Raw genomic sequence first — 16,190 nt, 5'->3', positions numbered from 1 at the left:
AACACCACATATGGCAGGTGTTGCTCATGAACAATATCATTGGTATTCCTTAGTGTCCTGTCTTAGCATAAATATATGTTTAAAGAAAGATATATGCTCTTATAGAGTCTAATATTAGGTGGAGTAAATAATGTACATGTAGGCAGCTTGGTCTGTACTTGATATAAGGTATAACACTTGTTTCTTACTGCGTCTCGTCTCGCTTTTAAATCTAAAATGGTCTTCAGAGGTTTACTGCACAGATCATCACCGGCAGTCCATTTACAAAGTGCTCAAAAGCAGACGTGGCAGCATTCACATGAATGATTTATATCAATTAAATGGTGAACTCCTGCAGTTTGCTTATCCTTAATTTTCGCTTTTGCTGCATCGGTAAAAATAACTTTCAACACTGCTCTCCGATGCTAAATTTGCTTAGTAGGAGGTACTCAGCGGTGCAGAGAGCAAAGTAAACCACTATTTCATAATTATTTCCATGTAATGGTTAATATTATTTTGCTTACCACAAGACTTTTACTGATGCCTATGTAACTTGTTCTTGGCATACTTTAATGCAACAGCTCTGTTAGGACCCTCAAAGGCTGCTATCTGAATTGAATTCCTGCCGGTATTTTATAATACCACTTATCGAGACCTCCTTAAAAGTGATTTGGTGTTAAGGCGGGTGATGATTTATTTAGCATTCACCTATGCAGATGACATGTTCACATACAATTTTTACAAAATATTTATTCCTAATTAATAATCCCATTTCATTTTCTGGAGCCTTCCGTATGCATGCTAAACAGCCAGATCTTTCAACTTTAGGTAGAAGAGAGGGTTGACTGAAACAAATGGAAGATGTCAATAAAAGCAGACATCCAAAGAGTAAATGTAAATATACTTTACAAAGCACCATGAAAGGCCTATAAAAATTTACACTGATCCTCCTTTCTAAATATCTATTTGTGTGACAATAGTTATGAAAATTCACATTTAAATGTTTTCTCTCAACCATGGTGCTTAAGCCTAAAATCCATATAATCCATATATTCTCCTATATTTCAATATTTGGATATTTTGAGATGTTTAAGCCCCTTTTTTGTCTGCAGGAGGAAATCTCAAGAAAGGACAATGTGAAAAAGCAGCCCAATCACAAAGTGCAAGAATCTGTAGTGGGAAAAAAATCTGGTGCATCCAAGGATGCTAAAAGTATCAAAAGTACTGTAAAAACAACATCAGTGAGGGCAAAGCCTACAAGTGGAATCTCAAGCAGGTCTTACCATAGGCAAAACGAGGGAAATAACAGCAAGAAAGAAGAACACTCTCATGCTTTGCAGAAGAAAGATGCCAAGTCAAGGGTGAGTTCTATGTAAATGCTTTTTACTCATGGAAGCTGCGTGCTTGCTCTAAATAGAGCAGTGATCCCCAACCAGTAGCTCGTGAGCAACATGTTGCTCTCCAATCCCTTGGATGTTGCTCCCAGTGACCTCAAAGCAGGTGCTGATTTTTGATTTCCAGGCTTGGAGGCAAGTTTAGGTTTAATAAAAACCAGGCGCACAGCTAAACAGAGTCTCAATGTAGGTTTACAATCCACATAGGGGCAACCATATGACCAATCACAACTCTTATTTGGCACCCCAAGAACATTTTTCATGCTAACGTTGCTCCCCAACTCCTTTTACTTCTGAATGTTGCTCACATGTTCAAAAGGTTGGAGATCCCTGAAATAGAGTATAATAAATAGGTTCTTGCATGCCCAATGTAGGCCAAAGGCATTATAAATAGTGTAGGGATAGGTGCAGGAAAATAAACAGATCGGGATCTTTATACTAATTCTCTTTTTTGAACGCATTCTGTGAAACTGTCTCCCCCAGGGGGCCTAAAAAGGGTAGTTCACCTTAAAATGAACACTTGGAATACGGCAGACTGATATTTTTTAACTAGCTTTTATTTTGCTAGGGTGCCTGTTACCCTTGCAACCAGGCAGTAGTTTGAATGACAGATTGAAAAATAATTATGGAAGGCTATATATAAAAATAAAAATGAATAACAAATATAAATCTAGCTTTAGAATTATTCTGCTTTCATGTTGCTAGATATCACTTATTGCAGCTAAAAGCAGAGTAGAAAATCAAATCATTTAAAAAAAAAAAAACGCATTAAACAATGAATGAGCTGCAAATTGTATTACAAAATGAATGCCTACCTCATTCTGAAAGTTTATTTTAATGTATAACCTTTAAATGGTAGATAAGGCTGGCCATACTGAAGGCATATCAGTATAGATATGGAGATGAATTCAGTTTTAATGTATTGGATGTTGCAGGAACTATGACACCTGTATTCACATACTGTAAATGTGTAACCTTGTTATAAACAAGGTTCGTCTTAAGGAAAAGTTGGATTGCAGAGGGGATGGGCCTCATCCCAAAAGCTGGAAATGTTTCTGCTATTTCTGTAGCTCTGCTTGGCCTTTGTTATTATAGTCTTTTGCTGTCTTTTGGTTTATTTTTGCTGATAAATCGTAAATCGGTAGGGGGCTGAATAGAGTCCTGAGTGAGGTGGAGCAGTGGCTTAAGGTGGCCATGTATTTCCAGATTGATCATGCAGCGTGGTTGATTTTGACCATGCTGCCCAACCATCTGGGAGTTTATGGTACATTGGCTGGATGCAGGGCCAGTTTGAAAGGATGTCCTACAATACTCTCCTAGTATGTCTAAATTGAAAATTCCATCTGCTGATGCTCCCTTTTATTGGGCAGATAAGACCGCAAAAGAGGAAGTGAGAGGATCTAGTAATGCACAAGTTGACAAAACATCTGCACACCTGACCCCCAACTGTCTTCTTTCAACTTGTACCCAGTGGGCAAAGTTTGACCACTGGTAAACAAGCGATTCACCATCCTGAAACCACCCAAACCACAGTTAATGTCATGGGATCAGCAGCTTTCATGTTGTCCTGTGCATCACTAAGAGAAGTTGCTATGTCTTCTCACTTCCTTTCAGATCTTTTTGTTTGTTCCATTGGCTTCAACAAACAGAACCATGATATTTGACCATCCACACTATATTCATTTGTTCAGCCAATGGGCCAGTTGTTCAAATAAACCTCAGGTCAGCCAGTGTATAGCTACCTCAACTGAAGCCATATTATAGCTAGGAGGTAACGAACTGGTCTCAGACATGTTTTCTCTAATACAGAGAAACATCAGCTACTACAATGTGTATCTCACCTGGCCACTACATCTTACTAACCATTCACTTAACTTATTATTATATGTCTGTTGAGGATACATGCATATACATTGAATCTCATAGATATTGCAGAGAACAGTATGGTTCATGTGTTATTTTTAAACTGTTCTGTCTTTTATGCAAAGTCTCAATTTCCTGCTCTTTCTAAATGTTACATTTCAACCCATTTATCAAATTCCCAGAATATTCCCTTTTGCTTTTTTTCTGCTATATCTGGCTTTGGTTTCCTTTGGATCCTATAAGAGCTTGTCTCCCTTTGTCTGCTATTGACTGGAGACACTGCTCCTGCTTATTGCTGAAATACAGTGTGGCCAACCTGCTCTTTTAGAACCATCTAATATGGGACGTGGCTAAGCTGTCTCAGGTTAAAATATCCAAATGCAAATTTTGTAACAGAGAGACTATTTGTTACCATTTTGACACGAAGAATAGCAGAGGAGGAGAGGGTGACCCATAGTGTCAAAACAGCTAAGTGACCCTAAAGTGAGCAAGCCCACTTTGCCAACCACACTGTCAGTCTTGGATTTTGTATGAGTGACAAGCACATCATCTACTTGTGGGAAGTGGCCATTTGACAGCTCTATAAGTTTATTACATCTGGGCCAAAACAATCACTTCAACTATCATCATATCTGTCACTGTTTTATTAATAACCATCTCCATCATCTCCACTCCACAAAAAATACCAAAACAAGGAAAATCAACTGATACTAGATGTAAGTAAATAGTGAGTTGTACAACCCACTCAAACTTTGTGTTGCTTTTCTAGTTGTAAATGCTATTTTTAAAGCGTTTTGTTTATCATCAATAAATCTCACCTTATCTATAGCACACAGCATATGAAGTCAGTTAAACAGGTTTTAAGTTTGTGTAGAGCCAACAATTGTGTCTGCCAGAATTAGGAACATATTCCGGAGTTTGACACGGCAGTGATGCATCATTTCTTAGCCATCTAGCACTGCCATACAAATTGAGATGGGAAATGTGTTTGCACAGTGGTGTAATGTCTAGCCAGTAAATAGATCACTGTCTGTCCTCCATTACTGTTTGGCTGTGAAAAGGGGCAGCGCAGAGCTCAAAACCTGAGCACTTGCCTCTTTCTTCCATGTGTGCGTTTATTTTGTTTAGGAAAATATATGAATCAAACAGCTCCAGGCAGTATTTTTAAACTGCAATGTGTTTTTATTAGCAGTGTAGGCACACTACATGTTTTGGGCAAGGCCATTTATCAAGTGTTTATTTTGTTTGTTTTCTGGAAGGGTTTTAGGTGCATTAGTGAGCACTTTTCCCTTTCAGCACTGTGGTCCTGAGTTTGATTCTGACTTGGCACTACTGTATATGCGAAGAGTTTGTTACCCCTGTGTTTATGTGGGTTTCCTCTGGGTACTCCAGTTTCATCCTACTCAGAGCTGGGCCAAGCCCTAGACAACCCAGCTGGCTATCTCACCTCCCTTCCCCGCACGTGTACAATAGAGTGTGCATGCAATGTGAAGACACCTGGGGGAAATCGCACACTGTGAGGACGCATGGAGGGGAGCACACGCTGTGAGGAACGCATGGGGTTGGGAGTGTGAACAGGTGAGCGATGGTGACCAGTGGCAGAGGAAGGAACAAGTGCCTGGACTGGGGGTAAGCGAAAGAAGAAGTATGTGCCTAGCACCCCTTCATTATTGCTCCGTAGGCACATGGCTCTGCTGCATACACCTAGTTCTGGTCCTGCTCCCACTAACCAAATGTAAAGACAGGTTACTTGGCTCCAGATAAAATTGTGCAAAATTGGGACCTTAGATTGTAAGCTCCACAAGGGCAGGGACAGATGTGAATGATGAACAATCACTAGAAAGTGCTACATAAATGTGTTAGTGTTCTATAAACAAAGAATAATAATAATAATATGCATTATCACTTAACACAATAGACCCTCTGGATCTTTGTTTACAAAGCAGTCAAAGGAGAATTCAACCTGTAGGGAAATATTTTTTGTTTCCTACAGGTTGAACTCTCATTTAAAGGGGACCTGTCAAGCTATAAAAAATGATTCCAAATCCTGTTTTTTTTTTAACCAGAGAAATGCTTTATTGAATTGCACAGACTCCAAATCCTGTTTTAAGATGTTTGTGAAGCAAAATACACTTCACTTACACAATAGACATGATTTCAATATTTCTGTTAGTCTTGTAAATCGCAATCACATCAAGCAGGCTGCTGCTTTGTGGACACTGTTGTTACAACAAGCTAAAATCACCAAAATGGGGGCACCTGATGCCCATGCCATGCACTGGCTACAAAATTTAATGTTGGAGACGGAGGGGAATGTAAGGAGTGCAGTGACACCTAGGAATGGAAAGTAATTGCCTGCCCCATCTCTATGTCTAAGCATTGAGGAGAGGCAGGCAGTATACAATTGACAGCTGACAGTTTGAAACAAGTTTATAACCAGTATCGATGTTTCAATAAAAAAAATAATTTGGGTTTCATAATTAACTTTAAAAGGACTTTTATTATACAGATTTTCATGTGTAGGTGATAGGTTCCCTTTATATATGCCTGAACACAGTAAACTTCATAGCAAACACAAATCTAGAATTAAGGCTGAATGAGAGTGGATCAGCTGTATCTCCGCCTGTGTTTATATGCAAGCAGAGAAACAGTCAAGTCTGACATTAAAGAGAACTCAATGGTATGATAAGCAAAATCATTTCCCCATGAGATCCGCCCCCCTCCTATGGAGCACAACATCAGGTTTGTGTATGACAGGTTAAGAGAGAGTGATAATTTCCAGTCCTCTGTGGTACAAATTTTCTTTTTGCCTCTATGTTTTCTGTACTATGATAGAAACAAGCAGAAAATGGCAAAGACTTTGCAAAATACTGCCATGGCTTTTTCTTGGTTTATCTTATATGCATTTATACCTTTTAACCACATCTTGTTTGCTTAGCCCTCTCAGCAGTTGGATGAGTCTGCCCAGGTGGATGAAGATGTTCTGAACCTAGTATATGGCAAGCCAATCTATCAAGGGCACCGTAGCACTCTCAAGAAGGACCCGTACCTGCGCTTTAACTCCCCCTCTCCTAAATCTAAACCTCGTAGGCCCAGAGTCCTGGAAACTGTTAAAGGTGAGACTGTAGCTTCATTTTTAGTATGTCTTGCCTAATTCAGCGGGGGGGGTCACCTTGGTGTAGGACAGCTGCTACTACTGTCTGTCTTGGGGAAGACTCAATAGTTGTTGTTCCTACAGTGTTTCTGAACACTAGCAAATGTTTGAGGGATGCAAATATCAGGTATTTGGTTAAATCTGCCACTCTGTCTACTACTGAGCCAACAGCTGCTAATGATGCACTAGAATTATGTCCAATTTTGCATAGCAAATAAATGGCTGTTGCCTGTAGAGTGCTCTAGCAGGTGTGTGATCTCTATTTCAGACCAGCGAATCATTAGTACTCCCTTTTTATATCTAAGTTTTTCTGTCCAGAGATAAGTACCGTAGTACAGATAATGTTGCATGAAAGAAAGAAATTAAACTGAGAAAGCTGCAAGAAGAGGAAGGAATAGCAGTATAGAGAAGCAAGCCAGACATGGCTGTACATAGATGGAGTGAGAATGGTATAGTGAGGTAGAAAAAAAACTATATGTAGGGTGGGGGGGGGCAAGGTGAGGCACCAAAGTTTATATAGAGAGGGATGTGGAAATTCAGACTGGTTCTGTCTGGCCCATCAGAGGATTGCCTTGTAAGCCCACGCTTTGAAGGGGTTGTTCACCTTTGAGTTAACTTTTAGTATGATACAGAGAGTGATCTTTAGAGACAATTTGCAATTGGTTTTCATTTTTTTTTAATATTTGTGGTTTTTGAGTTATTTAGCTTTTTATTCAGCAGCTCTTTTATTTGCAATTTGAACAGTCTGGTTACTAGGGTCCAAATTATCTTATCAACCATGCACTGAAGTATAAATAGTAAAATCGAAAAGAGTCATAAAAAGTAGCAATTACAATAATAACAGCTGGCCACTCTATAACATACAAAAAGTTAATTTACAGGTGAACCGCCCCTTTAATGGGTTGCATCCTAGGAAAATTATCAGCCCATCCTTATTTGCACAATGGACCTGTATAGAAACCTATATTATTTTGCAGTTTATAGATTTGTTTTGCTTTGAATGTGGGTTTCTAGTGTCTTTGGTTTGGTAAATAGAGAATCTGCATGGAGGGACAGGGAAGGAGAGCAACATTTTAGAGCCAAATAACATCCTTATATTCTCTTTCAGTGACTTTACTCTGTGTTCACTACGTTCTTTCCAGTTTAATTTTGTGCTGCTTTCTTATTGTCCTTTCAAGATACCACTGCACGTTGTTTTTCCTTGGGATACAAACTGTGACACACATCAACTTTTCACACTGGTTAAACGGAACAGTAACAACTACAAGGGAAAGTGTATCAAAGTCATTAAAATATAATGCACTGTTGCTCTGCACTGTTAAAACTGGTGTTTGCTTCAGAAAGACTACTATAGTTTATAAAAACAAGCTGCTGTGTAGCCATGGGGACAGCCATTCAAGCTGCTGGAAAACAGGATAAAAGGCACAGGTTTCATAGCACATAACTGATAAAACACCATTGTATTTCCCAGAGCTTATCTGTTATATGCGGTCTAATTCTGGCCTTTTTTCCTAGCTGCTTGAATGGTTGCCCCATGGCTACACAGCAGCTTATTTATATAAACTATAGTAGTCTTTCTGAAGCAAACGCCAGTTTTAACAGTGCAGAGCAACAGTGCATTATATTTTAATGACTTTGATACACTTTCCCTTGTAGTTGTTACACAGCTTTTACCAGTGCATGCTAAAAGTACTGTATATTATGTTAATTACTTTAAAACACTTTTATATTTTGGTTTAATGATTGGATTTGTTTGCCTGTTTTTATTAAACGTTTATCAGCACTACCTGTGCAATTGCTCTGTACGACAGATATAAAATGGATTTCCTTAAATGATTTGTTCCTGGTTTTAGGTGTGAAGATGAAGTCTGCACGAGTACAGACAAACACTAATAAATACAAGACCACAATAACCAAACTTGCACCAAAGGAGTTTGAGCCTCAGTATGTTTTTAGCCCAGTCAGAGAGGAGTTAGATATATCTGCACCCCTGGAAGGACATCTCATCCCTATGGCTATCCCCTTGGGTAATTTTTAATCTTGTTTATAAATCATGTCTTTTCAATCAGGAATTCTTACGTCATAGCCACTAGGTGTCACTGCTGCATGTTGTCTGGAACAAAAGAATCCTACCGTATTTGGCTGGTTTTATGATGTGCATATTTGTCACTATACATGCCTTGTAGATAGCATTTCCTCGCTTATTATGGTTTCTTTCTTGATATGGATAGATAACTTGTCGAAATGACATGACTGATTTAAAAAAGAAAAGGATACAAGTGATACAATGAATGGACATGAGAGCCCATGTGTTGGTATAGCCTGCAGTTTACTGTGGGTGGTAGTGATATGTAGGGAGTTGAGTTTACTGCTCAAAGTTACCTGTGAAAATCATCACCATGAGCCATACAGTTCACACTTTGAAGGATATAGAAGAGCAGCAAATGTCACAGTAGTATGAGCCTACAACTGTACATTTCCTCTGATGTGGTGGACATCTGTCAGTTCTTAATAAGAATTCAGGGAGGTCACAAGTCACAAACACCCTCAGAGAGTGGGAAGTTAGATAAAAGGTAGCTCATTACCACTTACCACCCTGCTTTTCCTACCAGTGTCACATGCCTACTGCAATTCAAAATAACAACATGGTTTACACTAGCTATGTTTCAGCTGCTACTTCATCTCAGGTAACTACTTCATACGTACAAAAGAGAGCTCATAGTATGTGATTAATGGTTAATAATCTGCAAGGCCTGATAAATTTCTTTTTAATGGCCCTATTGTTTATGTCCTCTTCATAGCTGTAAAATAGGGTGTAGTATGGAGTTTAGCATTATGTGAGATTATCTCAACACTTGTACATTATGAGAAGCAGAGTTTTGGCATACAATTTTCTGCTGGTACCTTCTGTGTTCTGAAGTCTTTGTACAAAGTGTTGTACCATGTTAGCCATATACAAAACCAATAAATACAGAGTAAGTGATATCTTTTATTTGCTACCTTAATCGATTATAAAATGACCAGCTATCGGGACTATCTCAGTCTGAGAGAAGCAGATCACCTTCTCTCCTCTTCTGTCTGTAGCACACAGGGGGCCTGTGACCCAGACAGCTGTACAGCGTTGGGAGTGAAAGCCCATAAATGCATGCTTATGTTTTCTTCAGGTCTATCTCCACCCATGTAGCTGCAATAAGCCAATACTGTGCCTGTCAGTGCAGCTACACAGTAGAAGAGTACAGGAGCAGATCCACTTCTCTCTGCTTGCCTACAAAACACAGGCAGAGAGAAGCAGGCCATACGCCCAGAGTGCCCTCATCCTAAGGAAAAATTGCTGCAGCCACTTTAGCATTCATAAATAGCTACATTATTAATCTGAGTAATTATTGGTATTTTGTGCTGCATCTTTAGGAAGATCACAGTTCGACGGAATTTCTCCAATGCCTTCATCTGTAATCATTGCACAGCCACAGACCACTACAGTGAATGTGTCTATTCCACCCTCACCCCGAAAGACTCGGGCAAAATCTGTGAAACCCAATGTTGCAGTAGTGGAAATGAGATCAGAGAAGAAGGACCCACCACAGCTCAGAGTCCAGGTGTGTAAGCCATCATATACTACACATTTGTTGGATTCTAGTCTTTCTCCACTTGCTAACCACTGAAGTATATTCAACTATTATTATTAAATTATATGAAATTAAGAATGTTGGTACATGTGCATTCCAGGAACTAAAGTAAGAGAAAATTTATTGTGCAAGCTCTTTCTGAAAATGTCTTTATTTAAAGTTGTCCTCTACCAAATAACAAATTGTTTGCATTTTGAAAGAAAAGTTTATACTAAGCAATTTTCTAATATACATTAGTTAATAATTTTCAGTGGCTTTAAAGGAGAAGGAAAGCTACGGAGGTATTTTATTGCCAATAGATTAGCTGCAATAGTGCAAGCTAGAATTCTATATTTATTCTGTAGAATGTTTAACCATACCCGAGTAAAAAGCTCTAGAAACTCTCTGTTTAGGATAGGAGCTGCAGTATTAACATGGTGTGACATCACTTCCTGCCTGAGTCTCCCCCTGCTCTAGACTCAGATTACAGTAGAGAAGGAAGGGGGGGGGGAGAGGAGCAAACTGAGCATGCTCTTGCCCAGGGCAATGAGGTTTAAGCTGAAGGCAGGAAGTCTGATACAGAAGCCCATGTGTACACAATAGAAGGAAAGAAATGCAGTGTTTCTTTTGAGAGTGGACTCAGAGCAGCACTACTTTGGGGGTTTACTAGTATATTTAGATGGACCTTTCTGATAAGGTTTACTTAGTTTTAACCTTTCCTTCTCCTTTAAAGTAACTTGTAAATTTAATTGCTTTTTAAAACCAGACCTGCCTGAATGTTTACATGTTCTGCACCCCAGGCTTTAACTTCTAGAACAATGCAGTAACAGCCAACCTGGAAGAGAACTGACTTTGGGTACATTGTTTTAAGAGTCAGGACTTGGTATGAGAAAGAGACATATAAATGTTGCTTCCAAATTACAATTACATTTACAAATAGCTTTAAGACCATTGTGAATGCATATTGGAAAGTTGCTCAGAATTACATTTTCTGCCATCAAGCATAAACAGTTTATGAGTGGATGACCCCTTTAAGTATAATGTAACAGCTCTCCAGGTTGGAATACATCTGTTTATTTTAATGAACCATTCTTTATCTGGTATATCTTTTCTCTGTTTAGGTGCTTCCATGTGTTGATATTGACAGCATAGCAAGTGAGAGCAGCAGTGTAAGCCAACTGTCTCCCAAACGAGAAGCAACTCCTCCCCCTACTCCCACTCCTGCTGCTATGAATCCTGACATACAGGTATTGTATTTATTTTACTCATTTTTTTTCCAAATTTCCAGAGTTTTCATATTATGCTAGAATGTTACCACGTATCATAGTTTTCTGCTTAATGGTTTATTACGTTTTGAATAAAGTACAGTGCTTAAAAGGAGCAGTTTGCTTAGTTTCCCATTTTTAAACTTATTGGCCATTATACTAGTGTCCCAAAAAACATTAGACCGCAAATAAACATTAATAAACATAGGTTACCTTGAGACTTGTCTAATACAAGAATTGCCAATTCCACAGTTTGGAAATGCCATTAATACTTGTGGAGAGATCCGAAAAGGCATCCTTCCAATCTGGGAGAACTGGAACAGTCTGTGCCACAAATCAAGAGATGTAAAAAGCTCAGTTGTGGCTACAGAAAGCTCTTTGATTTCAGTTATTGCTATCAAAAGATATGCTAGTTAATATTAGGCCTCATTTATCACTTTGCCTGGACGCAAGTGCTAGAAAGACATTGTAGTACAACCTGTAGTATGGACCGTAATGTGCTTAGAAACCGTTCTTTTCCCCTGCATAAGCCTATAATTCATACATGCTTTAGCCAACTGGTAAGTATGAGACCCAATGTGTTTTGCACCTCTTGGCATTTCTTAGATTGCATGTCTCATTGATGCACAAGCTGCATCCAAGGGCTAAGAGCTAAGCCAAGTGTTCTTGGCACCCAAGGCAATACTGTTTTGCCTGGAACCTTGGCTATGTTCACAATGTGTAACCAAAAGTAATGATAATCACTTCTGAATCACACCTGATACTCCAGGCCGATGCTCCTGGTTACTTCTGCGAGAGCACCACAGAGCGATCCTTATTCTGCTTCTCTTCACATGGGTGTGCAGGAACAGCAGAGTGAAAAGCTGAATTTTTCACTCTCCCTGCATGCGTCTGCCTAGGAAAGAAGAAGAGGATTGCTCCGTGATGCTCGTGCAGAAGTACCCCAGGCCGGTGCAGTTTTCTGCTGATCCAAGTATTGGCTTGGGGTATCCGGTAAGTGATTACATTCACTGGGGTTGGGGAGGGGATGTCTAACATTTGGCACGCCTCTGATTTTTTTCTCTTTTACATTGTTTCTGCATGAATGGAACATTGTTAGAGACTTTAAAGCTGCTGTACAAAGTAAGGCCCAAATATCAATGTGCATGAGAACTGGAGAGCTCATTTTATATAAAAACCTCTGAACAGAAAAGGTTAATTTTACTGGGGTATATTAAAGCTCAGCTAGCACAAATGAATTATTCATATTAATCACTCATATGGCTCAGCAACATGCCCATCTGTGAACTCTCACTTCTTCTAAAGGTAATTTATTCATTCTTCATTTTGGTCCTGGCACCTTTTCAGTAATGTCATCAAATCTTGTTAGCTTTTAAGTAATGGAAAACATCTGTACATTTTGTGATAAAACCTGGCTGTTGCCATAACATCAGACAAAAGCTTCAGCTGCAGCGAGAGGTTGGCCTTGTTCTACAACTCAGGAGTTCAGAGAGATCTGAGTCCTAAAACATTAAGATAGATGCATCAGTTAACTAAAAGGTGTTTAAAATGTCTTAAAGAAAAGTTATTTGCACACTGCTATACATACAGACATGAAAATTAAGTACACCCCATGTACTTTATTCTTTTTTTTTTTTACATATGGGGACATACTGTATCAATATTTTGTCTTCATTCAAATGGTATTTAAAGATAAAGATGATGTAACTGAACAAAAAACATTTTAGTTTGCATATATAATTTCCTTCTTTGGAAAGAGTCCATCCTTGTCTCCAATACCTGGAATTTGGCCCCTTTGTCAGAACTAAGCATTCTTGTTGCTGTCTAACAGTCTCTGACATTGACTGGGAAAATTTTTCTTCAGCTGTGCGTTACTTTTTTGCATGCATATGCTGTTTTATAATCCCCCCCCCCACAGCATATTAATGGGATTTAGATATTAGCTTTGACTTGGCCATTCCAGAACCCTCCATTTCTTTTTCAGCTATTCCTTGCTGGATTTACTGGAATGTTTAGCGTTATTGTCATGTTGCAAGGTCCACATTCAACTGAGCATCAATCTTCTGACAGATGGTCTCTCATTAGCCTCAAGCACTCTCTGGTACAATGAAGGCCCTGATGCAGCAAAGCAGCTACAATCCATAACATTTCTACCACCCTGTTAATAAGTTCTTCTGGCAAATTGTTGTCTTTGTTTTTTTCCCAACATGTCTTCTGCTACTGTGGCCAAAACTCAATTTTTGTCTTATTTAAAGCTCATTGTTCCAAGTGTTCATGGGAACATTTTAATTATGTCCTGGTGTTTAAGAAAGCAAAAGTTTGTTTCTGTCACACCTCCCATGCAGATCTAATTTTTGCACTTTGAGAACTGTAGTTGCAAGAGCTACACTTTATTTCAGCATTTTGTGGTGCTCTCAAGCTGAACTTGCTGGAATGGTCAGGCCTGGGCAAGTTGGCAATTGTCTGAAAGCTTCTCCAGTTTTAGTTGCTTTTCTGGACAGTGGAATGATTGATTTAATCCCTTCCCAGACTCTAGGGACTCCATAGCATTTTTCTTAAGGCCTCAGAGAGCTCACACACTTCAACAACAAAGAGCAGAGCTAAATAAATGTTTGGGGTTTAAAAAAGATCAGTTCCTCTAAGTAATTCTCTAACAATGTTTGTGTCCTTTGCACCTGATCTGGTGCATCTGATTCTAGTTGTAGCTATTTAAGATGGTAATAAATGCAGCGGTGTACTTACTTTTTCTACATGCCAAATTTGCATATATGTCTATTTAAATATCACAGTGCACTGGGATGAACACAAATATATGCCTTCTCCTTTGTTGTTTAAAGTTTTAATTGGACTCGCTTTTCTTTAATTCTCATGGTCTCTTACCATCTCATCTGTACTAAAAAGTGTGTTCCTTAAACCTTTTTTAGTTAAAAAAAAAATTACATTTTAGATCTGACATTAATTGACCTTCAGGCTTTGAACTTCATGTGGTTGACAGTCCCATAGTTAAGGGACTAAATATAATAAGCACCTCTTTTAAACCAAATAGACCGCTCCAAGCTTACCCTCCCATCGGCTGTTCCAATCCCTCCTTGTTAGGTGCTCTGTCCACAGCATCCCCACCGCCAAGTGTCAGTTCAAAGCCAAAAGGATGGACGGCACTCCGTTCAAGGAGGTAGCAAGTTTATTGCAGGCTCCTACAAGGTTCTAACGCGTTAGATACTTTTAGGAGCCTGCAATAAACTTGCTACCTCCTTGAACGGAGTGCCATCCATCCTTTTGGCTTTGGACTAAATATAACACTTCCTATAATATAAGGAAGTGGATGCCAAACTAATGGGGCTCAGAGCAGTAGCTGGGAGGGAGGTAGTATGAAGGAAGGTTGTAGAGATGTCTTAATGATCCAGAAACCCCTCCATAAAGGATCGTTATTTGCTGCCCTAAATATTCTTGGAACTGTTAATGTTTCATACATCTGTTACTTTATGAGCTAAGGGGCCCTTGGCAAAAAACGAATATAGATTTATTAGAATGATTATTTGTTTCATGTATGCCTAAGTGTTCAAAGTATCCATGCTTATGTCTCCTGTTTTCTCTTTAAGCTGCCTTTACGTGCAGAAACCGAAGAGGAGGTCCTTGCATTTCCAGGCACTTCCTTTGTCCAAGTGTCAGAGATCACTCAGGTAACCCGGAGTAAAGTACACATTTGTGTCTGGCTAAATAAGTATTTACTGTTTACTCTTTGGCTAAGCTTGAATAGTCAGGGGATTAATTGTTGTTGCAGTTTCTGCTCTAATATTTACACACTGTGTAAGCTTCACTAATAATTCAGTATTATTATTCTCCGCAGTCTATACACACACACCTGCACTAGTCCTAAAGGGAAAATATAATTAATTTCATAGACCAAACATAAAAACTCAAGCCATTCATTGGAGATCTACTAAAATTGAAACACAATATGTAATTTTATAATCAAGCAGATATCCTTCATCTGTTTGTTATCATCAGGGAGGTGTCTGCACCATAGAGCATACATTCAAAGTGGGTGGGTAACATACAGTTATTCTTTGTTACAAAGCTTTTTAAAAAACTTAAAAAAAAAAAAAATCAGACTGTATTCTCCAGGACCTGATTAGTGGGAATGAAGTTTCCAAACCTAAGTTATTGAGCGTTGCTAATGTTACTGCTTACTGTTCCTCTATGGAAGTATGCAACAACCCAACACTCCATTGTAAGTCAGGCCAGGAATGCTGGATCGAAAAAAAGAGGATTTAAGAAAGAACTCTGAGGAACAACAAGTTTTTATTTAGTTCAGTTAGAGAGTGAACCAAACCAAAACTGAAGTCCTTTGATAACTAACAGATGTAGGAAGCCTGGCCCAGGTGCTTTGTAATATAAAATGTACTTTACTTCTTCACTTCATTCTTTGTTGAACATTCAATGAAAACATCTGCAAAGAGAAATGTGCCAAGGCTATTTAATTTACAGAAACTAAAACTCGTGTTTTTCTTAGATCATGCAGCGATTATATAAAGGGGCAGAGTTACCAAAATGTGAGTTTAGAACTTAATAAATAAAAACTCGCCCGCGTTCTATTCATTCAATTGTATTTATCAATGGGTAAAAGCTATAACTCGCCATTTGATAAATACAGTTCTGAAAATCCCATAGGAATGAATAGACCGTGAGTGAGTTTTTATTTATTAAACTCTAAACTCACATTTTGATAAATCTGCCCCTTAATGTAATTTGTAGATTTTGATGAGCCAGTCCCCCCATTAAGAATAACCATGAAGAGCAGAATGTTTGTGTTTACTAAGGTGATACAAAAGGGTTTTATGGTACAGTTTTTACTTTCGATTTTTGAGCCAACTGAAGACTCCTCCAGCAAGGTTGTATTTTGCCTCCCTGTCTATCTGCTAAACATGTG

General features: G+C 38.8%; 1 protein-coding gene across 3 annotated transcripts in view; it reads left to right on the top strand.

Annotated features, from left to right (window-relative positions):
- kiaa0586.L (KIAA0586 L homeolog) overlaps positions 1 to 16,190 on the top strand; it is a 117,784-nt gene that overhangs the window by 27,483 nt on the left and 74,111 nt on the right. For all 3 annotated transcript variants that reach the window (XM_018230729.2, XM_018230728.2, XM_041573108.1), the window contains exons 14-19: positions 1,092 to 1,340; positions 6,175 to 6,352; positions 8,244 to 8,417; positions 9,799 to 9,986; positions 11,117 to 11,242; positions 14,860 to 14,940. In XM_018230729.2, coding sequence (XP_018086218.1) covers positions 1,092 to 1,340; positions 6,175 to 6,352; positions 8,244 to 8,417; positions 9,799 to 9,986; positions 11,117 to 11,242; positions 14,860 to 14,940 — 996 coding nt within the window. The remainder of the gene's footprint in view (positions 1 to 1,091; positions 1,341 to 6,174; positions 6,353 to 8,243; positions 8,418 to 9,798; positions 9,987 to 11,116; positions 11,243 to 14,859; positions 14,941 to 16,190) is intronic.

This window comes from Xenopus laevis, chromosome 8L (assembly GCF_017654675.1).
Source record: "Xenopus laevis strain J_2021 chromosome 8L, Xenopus_laevis_v10.1, whole genome shotgun sequence".
Classification (NCBI taxonomy): Eukaryota; Metazoa; Chordata; class Amphibia; order Anura; family Pipidae; genus Xenopus; species Xenopus laevis.
The sequence above is the reverse complement of the archived record's forward strand: the minus strand, read 5'-3'. Positions and strand labels throughout refer to the sequence as shown.